Genomic DNA, 14093 nt, shown 5'->3' on the forward strand with positions numbered 1-14093 from the left:
GATTAACAAACAGCTTTAGGCAAGATAATATAGGCAAATATTATTTCGTGCGTGTGAGTATTTACAGGCTTCTATTCTTCAGGCACAGATGCCCTACTATAAAACTATTTCACTGAGAACAGATATCCTATAAAGGAAAAATACAGATCTGTCTGTGTTTGCTTTTGCTGACTCAATAAAAGAATTGTAGTCATCATATGTGAACCATCAAGTAAAATGTGAAGAGAGAGAAAGCGCTTTACTTACCATGAACTAAACTATTTGCTGGTGTAACCAATGTATCCCACAAACAGATATTTCTGGAAAGAGAAAAATAGAAGGGTATATACATATATGTTTGTTATCAGGAGACTGTTTCACATATGGGGAATTATTTCATATATTTAGTGCAGAATTCCACACTAAAATGTTGCAACTAAGATCACCACAATGCAAAGAAGGGGTGCAGAACAGAACATTACATTCATCCTGTAGAAAGAAATGTGCATGCTGCAGATTTTCGATAAATGCACACGTCTTCATACACATTCACTGTCAGACAGTATTATATATAGATACAGAAGGGTAGTTTGCTTCGTGCCTCCTTTGTTCTACTTTATAAGCTGCTCAGCAGTGATGATAAAAGGAGGGTAATGAAGGGAATTTTGTTTACTTACCGTAAATTCCTTTTCTTCTAGCTCCTATTGGGAGACCCAGACAATTGGGTGTATAGCTTCTGCCTCCGGAGGCCACACAAAGTATTACACTTTAAAAAGTGTAACCCCTCCCCTCTGCCTATACACCCTCCCGTGCATCACGGGCTCCTTAGTTTTGGTGCAAAAGCAGGAAGGAGGAAACTTATAAATTGGTCTAAGGTAAATTCAATCCGAAGGATGTTCGGAGAACTGAAAACCATGAACCAACAGAAACGATTCAACATGAACAACATGTGTACACAAAAGAACAAACAGCCCGAAGGGAACAGGGGCGGGTGCTGGGTCTCCCAATAGGAGCTAGAAGAAAAGGAATTTACGGTAAGTAAACAAAATTCCCTTCTTTGTCGCTCCATTGGGAGACCCAGACAATTGGGACGTCCAAAAGCAGTCCCTGGGTGGGTAAAAGAATACCTCAATAAAAAGAGCCGAAACGGCCCCCTCTTACAGGTGGGCAACCGCCGCCTGAAGGACTCGCCTACCTAGACTGGCGTCTGCCGAAGCATAGGTATGCACCTGATAGTGTTTCGTGAAAGTGTGCAGACTAGACCAGGTAGCTGCCTGACACACCTACTGAGCCGTAGCCCGGTGCCGCAACGCCCAGGACGCACCCACGGCTTTGGTAGAATGGGCTTTCAGCCCCAAGGAAGCGGAAGCCCAGAAGAACGGTAGTCTTCAAGAATCGGTTCCTTGATCCACCGATCCAAGGTTGACTTGGAAGCCTGCGAACCCTTACGCTGGCCAGCGACAAGGACAAAGAGCGCATCAGAACGGCGCCGGGGCGCCGTGCGAGACACGTAGAACCAGAGTGCTCTCACCAGATCTAATGAGTGCAAATCCTTTTCACATTGGTGAACTGGATTACGGTAAAATGAAGGTAAGGAGATAACCTGATTGAGATGAAAAGGAGATACCACCTTAGGGAGAAATTCCGGTACAGGACGCAGAACCACCTTATCCTGGTGAAAAACCAGGAAGGGGGCTTTGCATGACAGCGCTGCCAGCTCCGACACTCTACGGAGCGATGTAACTGCCACTAGAAATGCCACCTTCTGCGAAAGACGTGATAAAGAGACATCCCGCAGCGGCTCGAAAGGTGGTTTCTGAAGAGCCGTTAGCACCCTGTTAAGGTCCCAGGGTTCCAGCGGACGCTTGTAAGGTGGGACTATGTGGCAAACTCCCTGCAGAAACGTGCGGACCTGCGGAAGCCTGGCTAGACGTTTTTGAAAAAAATACGGATAGCGCCGATACTTGTCCCTTGAGAGAGCCGAGAGACAAACCCTTGTCCATTCCGGATTGAAGGAATGAAAGAAAAGTGGGTAAGGCAAAAGGCCAGGGAGCAAAACCATTACCAGAGCACCAGGATAAGAAGATCCTCCAAGACCTGTGATAGATCTTGGCGGACGTTGGTTTCCTGGCCTGTCTCATGGTGGCAATGACATCTTGAGATAACCCTGAGGACGCTAGGAGCCAGGACTCAATGGCCACGCAGTCAGGTTGAGGGCCACAGAATTCAGATGGAAAAACGGCCCTTGTGACAGCAAGTCTGGGCGGTCTGGGAGCGCCCACGGTTGACCCACCGTGAGATGCCACAGATCCGGGTACCACGACCGCCTCGGCCAATCTGGAGCGACGAGAATGGCGCGACGACAGTCGGACCTGATTTTGCGCAGCACTCTGGGCAGCATCGCCAGAGGGGGAAATACATAAGGCAGTCGAAACTGCGACCAATCCTGAACTAATGCGTCCGCCGCCAGAGCTCTGTGATCTTGAGACCGTGCCATGAATGCCGGGACTTTGTTGTTGTGCCGTGACGCCATGAGATCGACATCCGGCGTTCCCCAGCGGCGACAGATCTCTCGAAACATGTCTGGGTGAAGAGACCATTCCCCCGCGTCCATGCCCTGGCGACTGAGAAAGTCTGCTTCCCAGTTTTCTACGCCCGGGATGTGAACTGCGGAGATGGTGGAGGCTGTGGCCTCCGCCCACAGCAGAATCCACCGGACTTCATGGAAGTCTTGACGGCTGCGCGTGCCGCCCTGGTGGTTGATGTACGCGACCGCCGTGGCGTTGTCCGACTGTATGCGGATCTGCCTGCCCTCCAGCCACCGATGGAACGCCTTTAGGGCTAGATACACTGCCCTTATCTCCAGAACATTGATCTGAAGGGAGGACTCTGTCGGAGTCCAGGTTCCCTGAGCCCTGTGGTGGAGAAAAACCGCTCCCCACCCTGACAGACTCGCGTCCGTCGTGACCACAGCCCAGGATGGGGGCAGGAAGGATTTTCCCTGCGACAGAGAAGTGCATCGGCTCGCTCGGGGGGCGGAGATGTTCTGAAGAAACGAGTCGGAGGACGAGAGCTGAACTGTATCCTGTAACCGTGAGACAGAATGTCTCTCACCCATTGGTCTTGGACATGTGGCCACCAGACGTCGCAAAAGCGGGAGAGCCTGCCACCGACCGAGGATGCGGTTTGGGGAGGCCGAAAGTCATGAGGAGGCCGCCTTGGAGGCAGTGCCTCCGGCGGTTTTTTGGGGACGTGACTTAGACCGCCACGCATAAGAGTTCCTCTGGCCCTTCTCTGGCCTGTTGGACGAGGAGGATTGGGACTTGGCTGAGGGCCAAAAGGACCGAAACCTCGATTGTATTTTCCGTTGCTGAGGTGTCTTCGGTTTGGACTGGGGTAAGGACGAGTCCTTTCCCTTGGATTGCTTAATAATTTCATCCAATCGCTCGCCAAACAATCGGTCGCCAGAAAACGGCAAACCGGTTAAGAACTTCTTGGAAGCAGAGTCTGCCTTCCATTCGCGTAGCCACATGGCCCTGCGGACTGCCACCGAATTAGCGGATGCTACCGCTGTACGGCTAGCAGAGTCCAGGACGGCGTTCATGGCGTAGGACGAAAAAGCCGACGCCTGAGAAGTCAAAGACGCAACTTGCGGAGCAGAGGTACGTGTGACCGCATTAATCTCAGACAGACAAGATGAGATAGCTTGGAGTGCCCACACGGCTGCAAAGGCCGGGGCAAAAGACGCGCCTGTGGCTTCATAGATGGATTTCACCAAGAGCTCTATCTGCCTGTCAGTGGCATCCTTGAGCGATGAGCCATCTGCAACTGATACTACAGATCTAGCCGCCAGTCTAGAGACTGGAGGATCCACCTTGGGACATTGAGCCCAACCCTTAACTACGTCAGAGGGGAAGGGGTAACGTGTGTCCTTAAGGCGCTTAGTAAAGCGCTTGTCCGGAAATGCTCTGTGCTTCTGGACAGCATCTCTGAAGTTAGAGTGATCGAAAAACGCACTCCGTGTACGTTTGGGAAACCTAAACTGGTGTTTCTCCTGCTGCGAAGCCGACTCCTCTATAGGTGGAGTTGGGGGAGAAAGATCTAGCACCTGGTTGATGGACGCTATAAGGTCATTTACTATGGCGTCCCCTTCAGGTGTATCAAGATTGAGAGCAACGTCAGGGTCAGAGCCCTGAGCTGCGACATCCGCCTCATCCTCCAGAGAGTCCTCAAGCTGAGACCCCGAGCAGCGTGAGGAAGTCGGGGAAGATTCCCAGCGAGCCCGCTTAGCCGGTCTGGGACTGTGGTCCATGCCGGAGTCCTCCACGTGAGACCTAGGGGCCACCCCGGGAGCACGCTGCGGTGCAGACCGAGAGGGGCCTGGAGGCGATGATCCAACATTGCCCGGGGCCTGTGTAAGGACCGATCTGGACTGCAAGGCTTCTAGTAGCTTAGCAGACCATTTGTCCATAGACTGAGCCATGGATTGTGAATGCGACTCAGAGAGTTTCTCAGCAAAAACTGCAAACTCTGTCCCTGCCACCTGGACAGGGGAAGCAGTCGGTTCTGCCTGAGCCGAGGGTCCTACTAGTGCCCGAGGCTCCGGCTGAGCGAGTGCAACAGGGGCCGAGCATTGCTCACAGTGAGGGTAGGTGGAACCTGCAGGTAACATAGCCGCACAAGAGGTACAGGTTGCAAAATAACCCTTAGCGGCCTTGCTCCCTGTGGACGACATGCTGTTGTCTCCTAGGAGAGTGATCACTGAGGGTATATAGCCAAAAGCAAAACAACTCGGCCGAACAGAGAAAATATATTATATATATATACACACACATATATATATACACATACACACTTCGGCACCCTAGTGGGACCAGCACTGGGTGACCGGTGTGGCTTACCGACCACCCAAAGCGGTGCGTGTCCACCAGATTCCCTGCCTTGGGCCTCCCAGAGCTGCAGAGCTCGTTCCTGAAATCCTCCACCGGCAGAATGTGTTGTAAAAATGGCTGCCGGAGCTCTCAGGGGAGGAGGGAGCCGTGGGCGGCGACTAGTAAAGTGCGGGAATCTGGTGCCCCACAGTGATCAGTGAGGGGGGGGGAGGAAACCTAAAGTATGCTCCAGCCCTCACTGCCGACGTCAGGTCGACCGTCCCGCCCTTACCCCTGACTGGCAGGCCCGGGGGCGGGAGTTATGGTACTAGGCCGCATGAAGCCGGGGACTAAATTTAATACCGCGGCCGACAAACAGGCGCGGTCGGCGCGGAAGTCCCGGTCGTCACAAAACCAGCAGCAGCTGCATCGTCTGTGAAACAAGCGCTCCATGCACCGTCCCCATGGGGACACAGAGTACCTTTAGATGCTGGGCCCTGTCCCTGATGATACAAAGTCTCCTGTCCGGCAGATTCCCATAGGGGCTGCGGAGGGAGCCCGGTCCCAGTGAATGGATGACCGGTTAGGATCCCACTTCTCCCAGAGCCTCTAAGGGATGGTGAAGGAAAACGGCATGTGGCTCCAGCCTCTGTACCCGCAATGGGTACCTTAACCTTAACAGCACCGCCGACTTAGTGGGGTGAGAAGGGAGCATGCCGGGGGCCCTCTTTTCTTCCAACCGATAAAATCAGCAGCTGCTGCTGACTAAAATGGGAGTATGAGTGGATGTGTGCCTCCTTCCACACAAAGCATAAAACTAAGGAGCCCGTGATGCACGGGAGGGTGTATAGGCAGAGGGGAGGGGTTACACTTTTTAAAGTGTAATACTTTGTGTGGCCTCCGGAGGCAGAAGCTATACACCCAATTGTCTGGGTCTCCCAATGGAGCGACAAAGAAACAGTAATATTAGAAGAGCGCCACTGAGACCAATAGACCGCACTGCTTTTCTGCCATACAAGCAGGGTAAACGTAGATAGAAAAAAGAAAGGCACTAAAAAGGTACAAACACTTATGCAATCAGAAGGTGACATCTGTCCTTCTGGTTTACGGTCAGTAGTTGACCGTATACATTAGTAAGCCTTCCCCTAATGTCACACACCTTACTCAATCTGTTGAAAGACTATGACAGACTCGGTTGTAACAGTCATTCTGTTTTAATAAAGCCAGGTGCTGGATGCATCATGGCTGGCCAAACAACTTAAATTCACTGTCCTACCCTCCTCATTTCCCTCATTCCCTTTTGTGATTGACAGCTCTGACTTCATAGAGTTACAAAAGGGCAGATGTAGATGGCAAACAAGCAGATAGGAAGGTGTAATTAAATGTTTGGTGCACACTTGTACTTAGTTTAAACAGTCATTCTGTGCGCAGAGTCGCTTTAACAAACGCTTCCATCAAGGCATTCAGTCGTGTCAACCACAGACACAACTACACGAGATCAAAATTAGAGAACAACACACAATTTCCTAAATGTTAAGCTCATTGTGTAGTCCTATGTGATTATGAGGAAACTCTCAGTATTTTAAGCTTATTACATAAATTGAATTTGTTCTAAAGCACATAATAAAAATGTAAATGAGAAAAATTAAAAAAAGAACACTGATCACTTTCTGATACCTGCAAGTTATTGGTGGTAATCTGGCACCTGGAGCTAATTTCCTTAATTATCTGAGAAACCCTATTTAACTTGCAGCCTAACATTCCAGTTTGCACTGACTTTGCAAAAATGGTATGCTGTTCCAAAGTGACTGAAACCCTCTGGCAGGGGTTAGACCTCTCATACAGCTACATGGCAGAGTGAATGCAAGTGTGTATCAGAACCTTCTTCAACAACACGTTCCTTACTTGCGTTTATCACTCAATCAGCCAGCAATTTTCACGTAGGACAATGCCGCCTGTCACACAGCAAAAAGGGTAAAGCAGTTCCTTGAAACAGAAAACATGGAAACAATGAAATGGACAGCCCAGAGTCCTGATCTAAACTCAATAGAAAACCTCTGGGAAATCCTTGGTCACAAAGTAATGGCCAAGAAATACACAACAGCCAAAGAACTGTGGAAGAGACTGGAAGAAGAGTGGACCAAAATCACACCAGAGCAGTGTGAGAGACTAGTGATGTCCTGTGGCCGTAGATGTGCTGATGTTATTCAAAGCGAAGGCCTGTACACGTCCTACTGATTAGTGATAACTGTTGTTACCTTCACACAATTTACTTAATCTTTCTCTGTGCTACAGTCATTCCTGTTCTCAAATTATGATCATCACATTTTTGGCAAAATAAAGGGTTTATGTTGATAAACTTTGGATGTTTTGTAAAACACTGCTCTAGTGGCATGGTGTACCCCTTACAAAAAAAAACCTTCAAAAGTTCATCAATGTAGATTACATTATTTCTGAAAAAAAGCAAATGATCATACATTGTTCTCTAATTTTGATCTCCAGTGTACATAAGAGTATCAAAAAACTGCAGAATTATTTTTTGAATTTCGGGTGCAGAGATTATACTTATTTCCACACATTATCTTTTTGATTGCAAAGGGTAAAATTTGTGGCAAAAGCCACAGCATAAATTGAAACGTTCATGGTGCAGATTTTGTCTGAAGAACGTAAATGAGATTACAATACTGCAGATGTAATATGCAGATTTATTTATGCGTGCAAACCCACTCTGCATCCGCAATGTAGTTACATATAAAAGTAAATTAAGAAAACATACATGAAATAAGTTATTAGGACTTTGGTTTGGGGACTTTGATTGCTGAAGGAATTAATAATGAAAATTTTCTGTCCAGTAATCGTCACAGAACTAATATCAAACTTCAACTCCACCTAGTGAGGCAGACAGCAGCGAGTATTATCGGGGCTATGGTTATGCTACACCCAAACTCCATTACAGTAAATGCAGACTTTACTCATTTGTCCGCTATCATAAAATCTTGTTCGGAGCTGTGCCCAGAAGAAGATTAACAAGAGGGAAGCAACAACCATTTCTATGAGGCAGACATCTCTGCATTGAAGGCTTCCCTTCAACTGAATGAAAGACTTTGTGGATACAGAGAAAGAGGACAATGAATTTTTAAAAGAAAACAGTCAATTCTTAATGGCTCACAAACTACCAAACACATACATATATGAAAATAGCTTACTAATTACCTGTTATCACTTGACTGCCCGGCTGTTGCTATCAGAGAAGATGAACTTATGAAAACAAAATCATTAGCGGTTTTGTTATGACACTGCCATGTCTACACAAAGAAAAAGAGAAGAAAAAGCCCGTGGTTACTGTTTTACATTTATCTAGCAGCATGGAGTTTGTATGGCCATCTCACACTTACAGGGGGATTTTCCCTAGCTCTTTGGTTTATTCTTAAAGGCCCCCATACACAGATTAAAGTTAGCCAGACCCACCAAAATTAGCAGCATCAGTCAGAAGTCTATCACATATTTGGGCTTCCAGAGTTCCTGTATTGAGCAGTTAGGGAATAGAGCGGTCGGCTGAATGATTATTCAACCAACAGCTGTCTAATGTGCATGGGCAGTTTTGGACTGGGCCCATAAGTAACAAGGATTCTGGGGTACAACAAATATCACATAACCCTCATTCACAGATTTACCTCTACCGCATATAATAATAAACTGAGTAGTTTGGCAAATGAATGATAAGTGCAAGTCAAGTGTATTGTGCCAACTACTGCTCATATATTACTGTGGGCCAGTCCAAGCCTGTACATGGAGATTCATCTGTTCGCCTGTGGGCCAGTGCAAGCTTGTATACGGGGCCCTAAACTGGTGGCTGAAGAATGATATTTGTGATTACAATCTATATATAGTGCTCCATTATATATGCACACAATGTGAGCAATGAGGCTAGAAAAAAAAAAAACAAACAAGTTACCAAGTATGGCTTGGCAGGACTTCCACTAGCTGCACTATATTTCCAGTTGGTCTGATACAGACTGATAAATCCATCAGCGTCAACAATTCCAAACTGTAAATAAATAACAATAATGTAATAATATTATACATGTATATACAAAAGTGCCTCGCAAATACCTCAAATACTTTCAGCATTTAGTATTGACATGTAGATTGACAAATACAAATTCAGCAGCGCTAAACGTGTCATATCACTCTAGGGCACTGCACAGTTTGTACATGGCATTAAAGCGGATAATACTTAGTTCTGGGTAACATTCTGATATGCTCAGAAGTCATACTAAATGCTTAACATGTCCGTGTGCTAAGAAGTAATGAGATTTCTATATACGGCAATGTCAGGCTTTGTATGTATTACTAGGCAATGGGGGCATTAGTTTTGCAATATATAATTGCCTATCTGTTGATTTAAAGTATAACCATTTTAATTTTTATTTCTGAAGTCAATAGAACACATGAAAATAAGCAACTTTGAAATATATCTTATTAGGGAAATTTTCTTCTTTTATGAAAATTCTCAATTCTGAGGTAAATTCCGTATTCAGAGAAGACATTCAGATTACTGAGATAGGAGATGAGCGCTGTTACTGATGAGATTGTATATAGATACAAGAGGGAGAGTTGGGGCAGAGCTCTGCTCCTGCCTCTGCCCCTAGCTCCTGCCTCTGCCCCTAGCTCTGCCCCTAGCTCCTGCCTCTGCCCCTAGCTCCTGCCTCTGCCCCTAGCTCCTGCCTCTGCCCCTAGCTCCTGCCTCTGCCTCCTGCCTCTGCCCCTAGCTCCTGCCTCTGCCCCTAGCTCCTGCCTCTGCCCCTAGCTCCTGCCTCTGCCCCTAGCTCCTGCCTCTGCCCCTAGCTCCTGCCTCTGCCCCTAGCTCCTGCCTCTGCCCCTAGCTCCTGCCTCTGCCCCTAGCTCCTGCCTCTGCCCCTAGCTCCTGCCTCTGCCCCTAGCTCCTGCCTCTGCCCCTAGCTCCTGCCTCTGCCCCTAGCTCCTGCCTCTGCCCCTAGCTCCTGCCTCTGCCCCTAGCTCCTGCCTCTGCCCCTAGCTCCTGCCTCTGCCCCTAGCTCCTGCCTCTGCCCCTAGCTCCTGCCTCTGCCCCTAGCTCCTGCCTCTGCCCCTAGCTCCTGCCTCTGCCCCTAGCTCCTGCCTCTGCCCCTAGCTCCTGCCTCTGCCTCTAGCTCCTGCCTCTGCCTCTAGCTCCTGCCTCTGCCTCTAGCTCCTGCCTCCTCCCCTAGCTCCTGCCTCCTCCCGTTATCATAGAATCTCATCAGTAGTATATCTTCATCTCCTATCTCAGTAATGGGAAAGTCTTCAATGAATACCGATTTTACATGACAATTGAGAATTTTGATAATGACTGACAGAAAAAGATGCAAATTTGTCTGATGACATATTAGAAACTTGATTCTTTTCATGTGTACTATTGATTTTTTTTTTTTTAAATAAAAGTTAAAAACAACAGTTCTGCTTTAAGTATTATCGTATGATTTAACTTGTTTGGATTTAAGAGTGTTCATTCAGTTCAGGACCAGGACATTTTCCTCAGTTCCTGTCCAAGTATATTTTCATGTTTTGTCATATTTATGAGCTTTCAGTTCTGCTTGCAGTTAAGAAATGTCTACTTAGTAAATGGCTGGTAAGACAGACTGAGAAATACAAAATAGTCGATGCCCTAAAAGCGATAATGATTTACGAAAAAATGGACTCTGAGAAACAAAGAGAAGTCCACTAAAAGATTTTTCAAAAAGTGGAGAACATTTATTGAGCAAAGCTTCACACAGACGAAAATCACCCAATTAATTAAAGCATTTGAACACACGTCTTGGTATTGTTTGGAAGACATTGAAGGGACACTAGGGACACTGAAGATCGGGAGCATCCAAAGGACCAACTGAAATTAACAAATATGATAGTTTATTAAGTTATTAAGTTAAAGAAGGGAATTTTGTTTACTTACCGTAAATTCCTTTTCTTCTAGCTCCTATTGGGAGACCCAGACAATTGGGTGTATAGCTTCTGCCTCCGGAGGCCACACAAAGTATTACACTTTAAAAAGTGTAACCCCTCCCCTCTGCCTATACACCCTCCCGTGCATCATGGGCTCCTCAGTTTTGGTGCAAAAGCAGGAAGGAGGAAAACTTATAAATTGGTCTAAGGTAAATTCAATCCGAAGGATGTTCGGAGAACTGAAAACCATGAACCAAAAGAACAATTCAACATGAACAACATGTGTACACAAAAGAACAACCAGCCCGAAGGGCACAGGGGCGGGTGCTGGGTCTCCCAATAGGAGCTAGAAGAAAAGGAATTTACGGTAAGTAAACAAAATTCCCTTCTTCTTTGTCGCTCCATTGGGAGACCCAGACAATTGGGACGTCCAAAAGCAGTCCCTGGGTGGGTAAAAGAATACCTCGATAAAAAGAGCCGAAACGGCCCCCTCTTACAGGTGGGCAACCGCCGCCTGAAGGACTCGCCTACCTAGACTGGCGTCTGCCGAAGCATAGGTATGCACCTGATAGTGTTTCGTGAAAGTGTGCAGACTAGACCAGGTAGCTTATCTAGGTTAGAACCTGGCTCAACCAATCTAATAGCAGGTGCTCTGGAGAAACAGCAGACTATGTAGAAAATATACTCCGGCACACTATAGAAAAAAGTAAGGAGAAGTCCAATATGATGCTCAATAGTGTCTTTATTTTAAATTTGAATATTGTCCGACGTTTCAACCCGTCAAGGGTTTTCTTCGGGGACTAATATATAATAACAAAAGAGAAAGAAAATACATTGTCACAATAATACATCATTGTTACAAAACAACACATATCACACACAGGTGAAAATCACGTTCACATTGTTACAGAATTTGCAAACGCTGAGCTTTTCATAAAGAATGTACATGAAAAATACCCGTGAATTAAATATGGTGAATACAAGGGGATATTTACTTTTCTGTGGAAATCAATGTATGATGTGGTTATAGAACCAAGGAGACCAGAAATCAGGACATACCTATGATAGATAAGATTACATTTCCTTAAACGAGCACCGAAAATTGCGTAGGGTAATTTGACACAATGGTGTCCACGGACGGTACTAGAGGGTGAGACATGAATATGTTAATACCGTAAATAAATATGAGACAAACATAAGAGAAAAAGAGCTGTGTTTTTAGGGGTTCAGGTGAGTATACCTCAATGGATCAAGGACATCCAATCAAGTGAGTATGAAGAAACGTAAACGACCTCCACTGTTATATAGAAAGGGTTCAATATGTGAATTCCTAGAGGGTCATGTGCCTCATGTTTCTAAATGAGAAAGATCATTTATTTAAAAGAAATGCACGCATATGGAATCCAAAAAGTAATTGGTCTATCTGGAAAAGAGTACCTCATGGGCGGGGCCGAGTACGAGCCGGAATACCCAGGTCACGTTTTGGTCAAAATGACCAGTACGAATGAGAAAGTGGTGCTATGATATACAAAAGGATAAAATCCAAATTAAGACCAAAGACACATAAGGGAATAAAACCACTAAGGGTAAGGCAAAATTATGCTAACTATGAGTGTAGGAATAAGTCCTAATGGGTGCTCCAGCCGTTTCAAGAATCCAAACGCGCCTATGGTTATTAACAACAACAGGTGGACCACATGAAAGTAAGGTTGTATCAGCCCCTGGATCTAAAGAGGTGAATCTATATCCTGTTCTGAGAAAACGTATATGAATATATGACACAATGGTATAAACTGTAATGATGTCATTTTGTAATATGCGTTAGACCAATCATAAAGGCTATGTCATACCTTCTGAGAATGATGTTGCAAAAAATATGAATAAGGCTGCCTCTGTGTGGTCGCAGAACGGCAATACAGATATATGTATACCATGAATGTGAAGGTGACTACAATAGGGCAAGAAACAGAGACAGATATATGAGGTCACTAATCACCAACCAACAGGAGATATACGTAGCAGTAAAACAACGTACCTGACCTAATGGTGACTGGACATAGGGTCTAATTATGAGCAGGCCAAAGGCTCTATAAGGAGTAGGAGAGATGATAAATGTGGAACAAATGTCAAGTAAAGAAGGTAAAGTCACGAAAAAGAGGGCAGATATTAGCAAACAAAATGTAGAGGATATGCATCATACCTGTGTAGCAAACCACCACGTGCGAGGTGCCGGACGCCATATATGGGCAGTATGGGCTTTTTATATTGTACCCGGAAGTCATAACTTCCGTTGCATGTGGTATCGTGTACGTCACACGTCACGTGTGCGCACGTCGACGTGATGGCGTCGCGTGACGCGCATGCGCGGTAAGGCCGATCGCCGCCTCGGCAGCGTCGGCGCCGCGCATGCGCGGCAGACGAAGCCCACACGCCGGCGAGTGAGGTAGAGGGAGACAGTGTGTATACACGGCGACGTGATGACATCGCGCGCCGCGCATGCGCGGTATGGCCGATCGCCGCCTTGGCAGCGTCAGCACCGCGCATGCGTGGCAGACAAGGCCCACACGCCGGCGAGTAAGGAGGGGGGGGTTAGTGTGTGCAATGGCCCGCGCAAGCGCGGAGGGACATTCCTCCCTGTCACACCCGCGGATGCGCGGACAGTGATTCTTTCTTCTCCCGACCCCCCCATTTTTTAGAACAACGTTCATCCACAAGAGGGCGACCAGGCGGGGGAAGAGGAAAGGCGTACACACCCCATCGTGTTCAAACTCGTTCTCAGGTATGAGGAATCTAGTGTTCAATATTTCTGCATATAACCTCTCTGTATCTGAAACGCAGGTATTGCAAAAAGGCCTTACATTTTGTCCAACACCACCATTTGATTCATTTTTACTAGATCAGGAACTCAGACGGTTTTATAGAACTTTACGTCTTAAAGCCCATTTCTCTAACTCTGACACTTCATTATCTACACCCTGTTCGGACAACACCCCTGGGACCTTTACATTACGTGGCCTTGATCTGAAACATCCCAGTAAATTTAGTCCCCCGAGAAATTATCACCCTGTAGAGACTTACATCTCACTAGTCTCCAAGGACATTGAGATGACACTGAAATCCATTGAGAGGGGCGAGTACAGAGTTAAAAGCAATGTCACACCAGAAGAACACAGGGCCATTCGAACACTTAGGGACAACACCCAGATTGTCATTAAGCCAGCGGACAAGGGTGGGGCGATAGTAGTTTTGGATAAATCGTATTACGTTTCGGAAATTCATAAACAGCTACAGGATAGGCACACA

General features: G+C 46.6%; 1 protein-coding gene across 2 annotated transcripts in view; it reads right to left on the bottom strand.

Annotated features, from left to right (window-relative positions):
• DMXL1 (Dmx like 1) overlaps positions 1 to 14093 on the bottom strand; it is a 330551-nt gene that overhangs the window by 7007 nt on the left and 309451 nt on the right. For both annotated transcript variants that reach the window (XM_075324980.1, XM_075324981.1), the window contains 3 exons: positions 8806 to 8898; positions 8064 to 8155; positions 247 to 299 (listed from right to left, as the gene is read on the bottom strand). In XM_075324980.1, the coding sequence (XP_075181095.1) occupies positions 247 to 299; positions 8064 to 8155; positions 8806 to 8898 (238 nt within the window). The remainder of the gene's footprint in view (positions 1 to 246; positions 300 to 8063; positions 8156 to 8805; positions 8899 to 14093) is intronic.

This window comes from Anomaloglossus baeobatrachus, chromosome 1 (assembly GCF_048569485.1).
Source record: "Anomaloglossus baeobatrachus isolate aAnoBae1 chromosome 1, aAnoBae1.hap1, whole genome shotgun sequence".
NCBI classification, from domain to species: Eukaryota; Metazoa; Chordata; class Amphibia; order Anura; family Aromobatidae; genus Anomaloglossus; species Anomaloglossus baeobatrachus.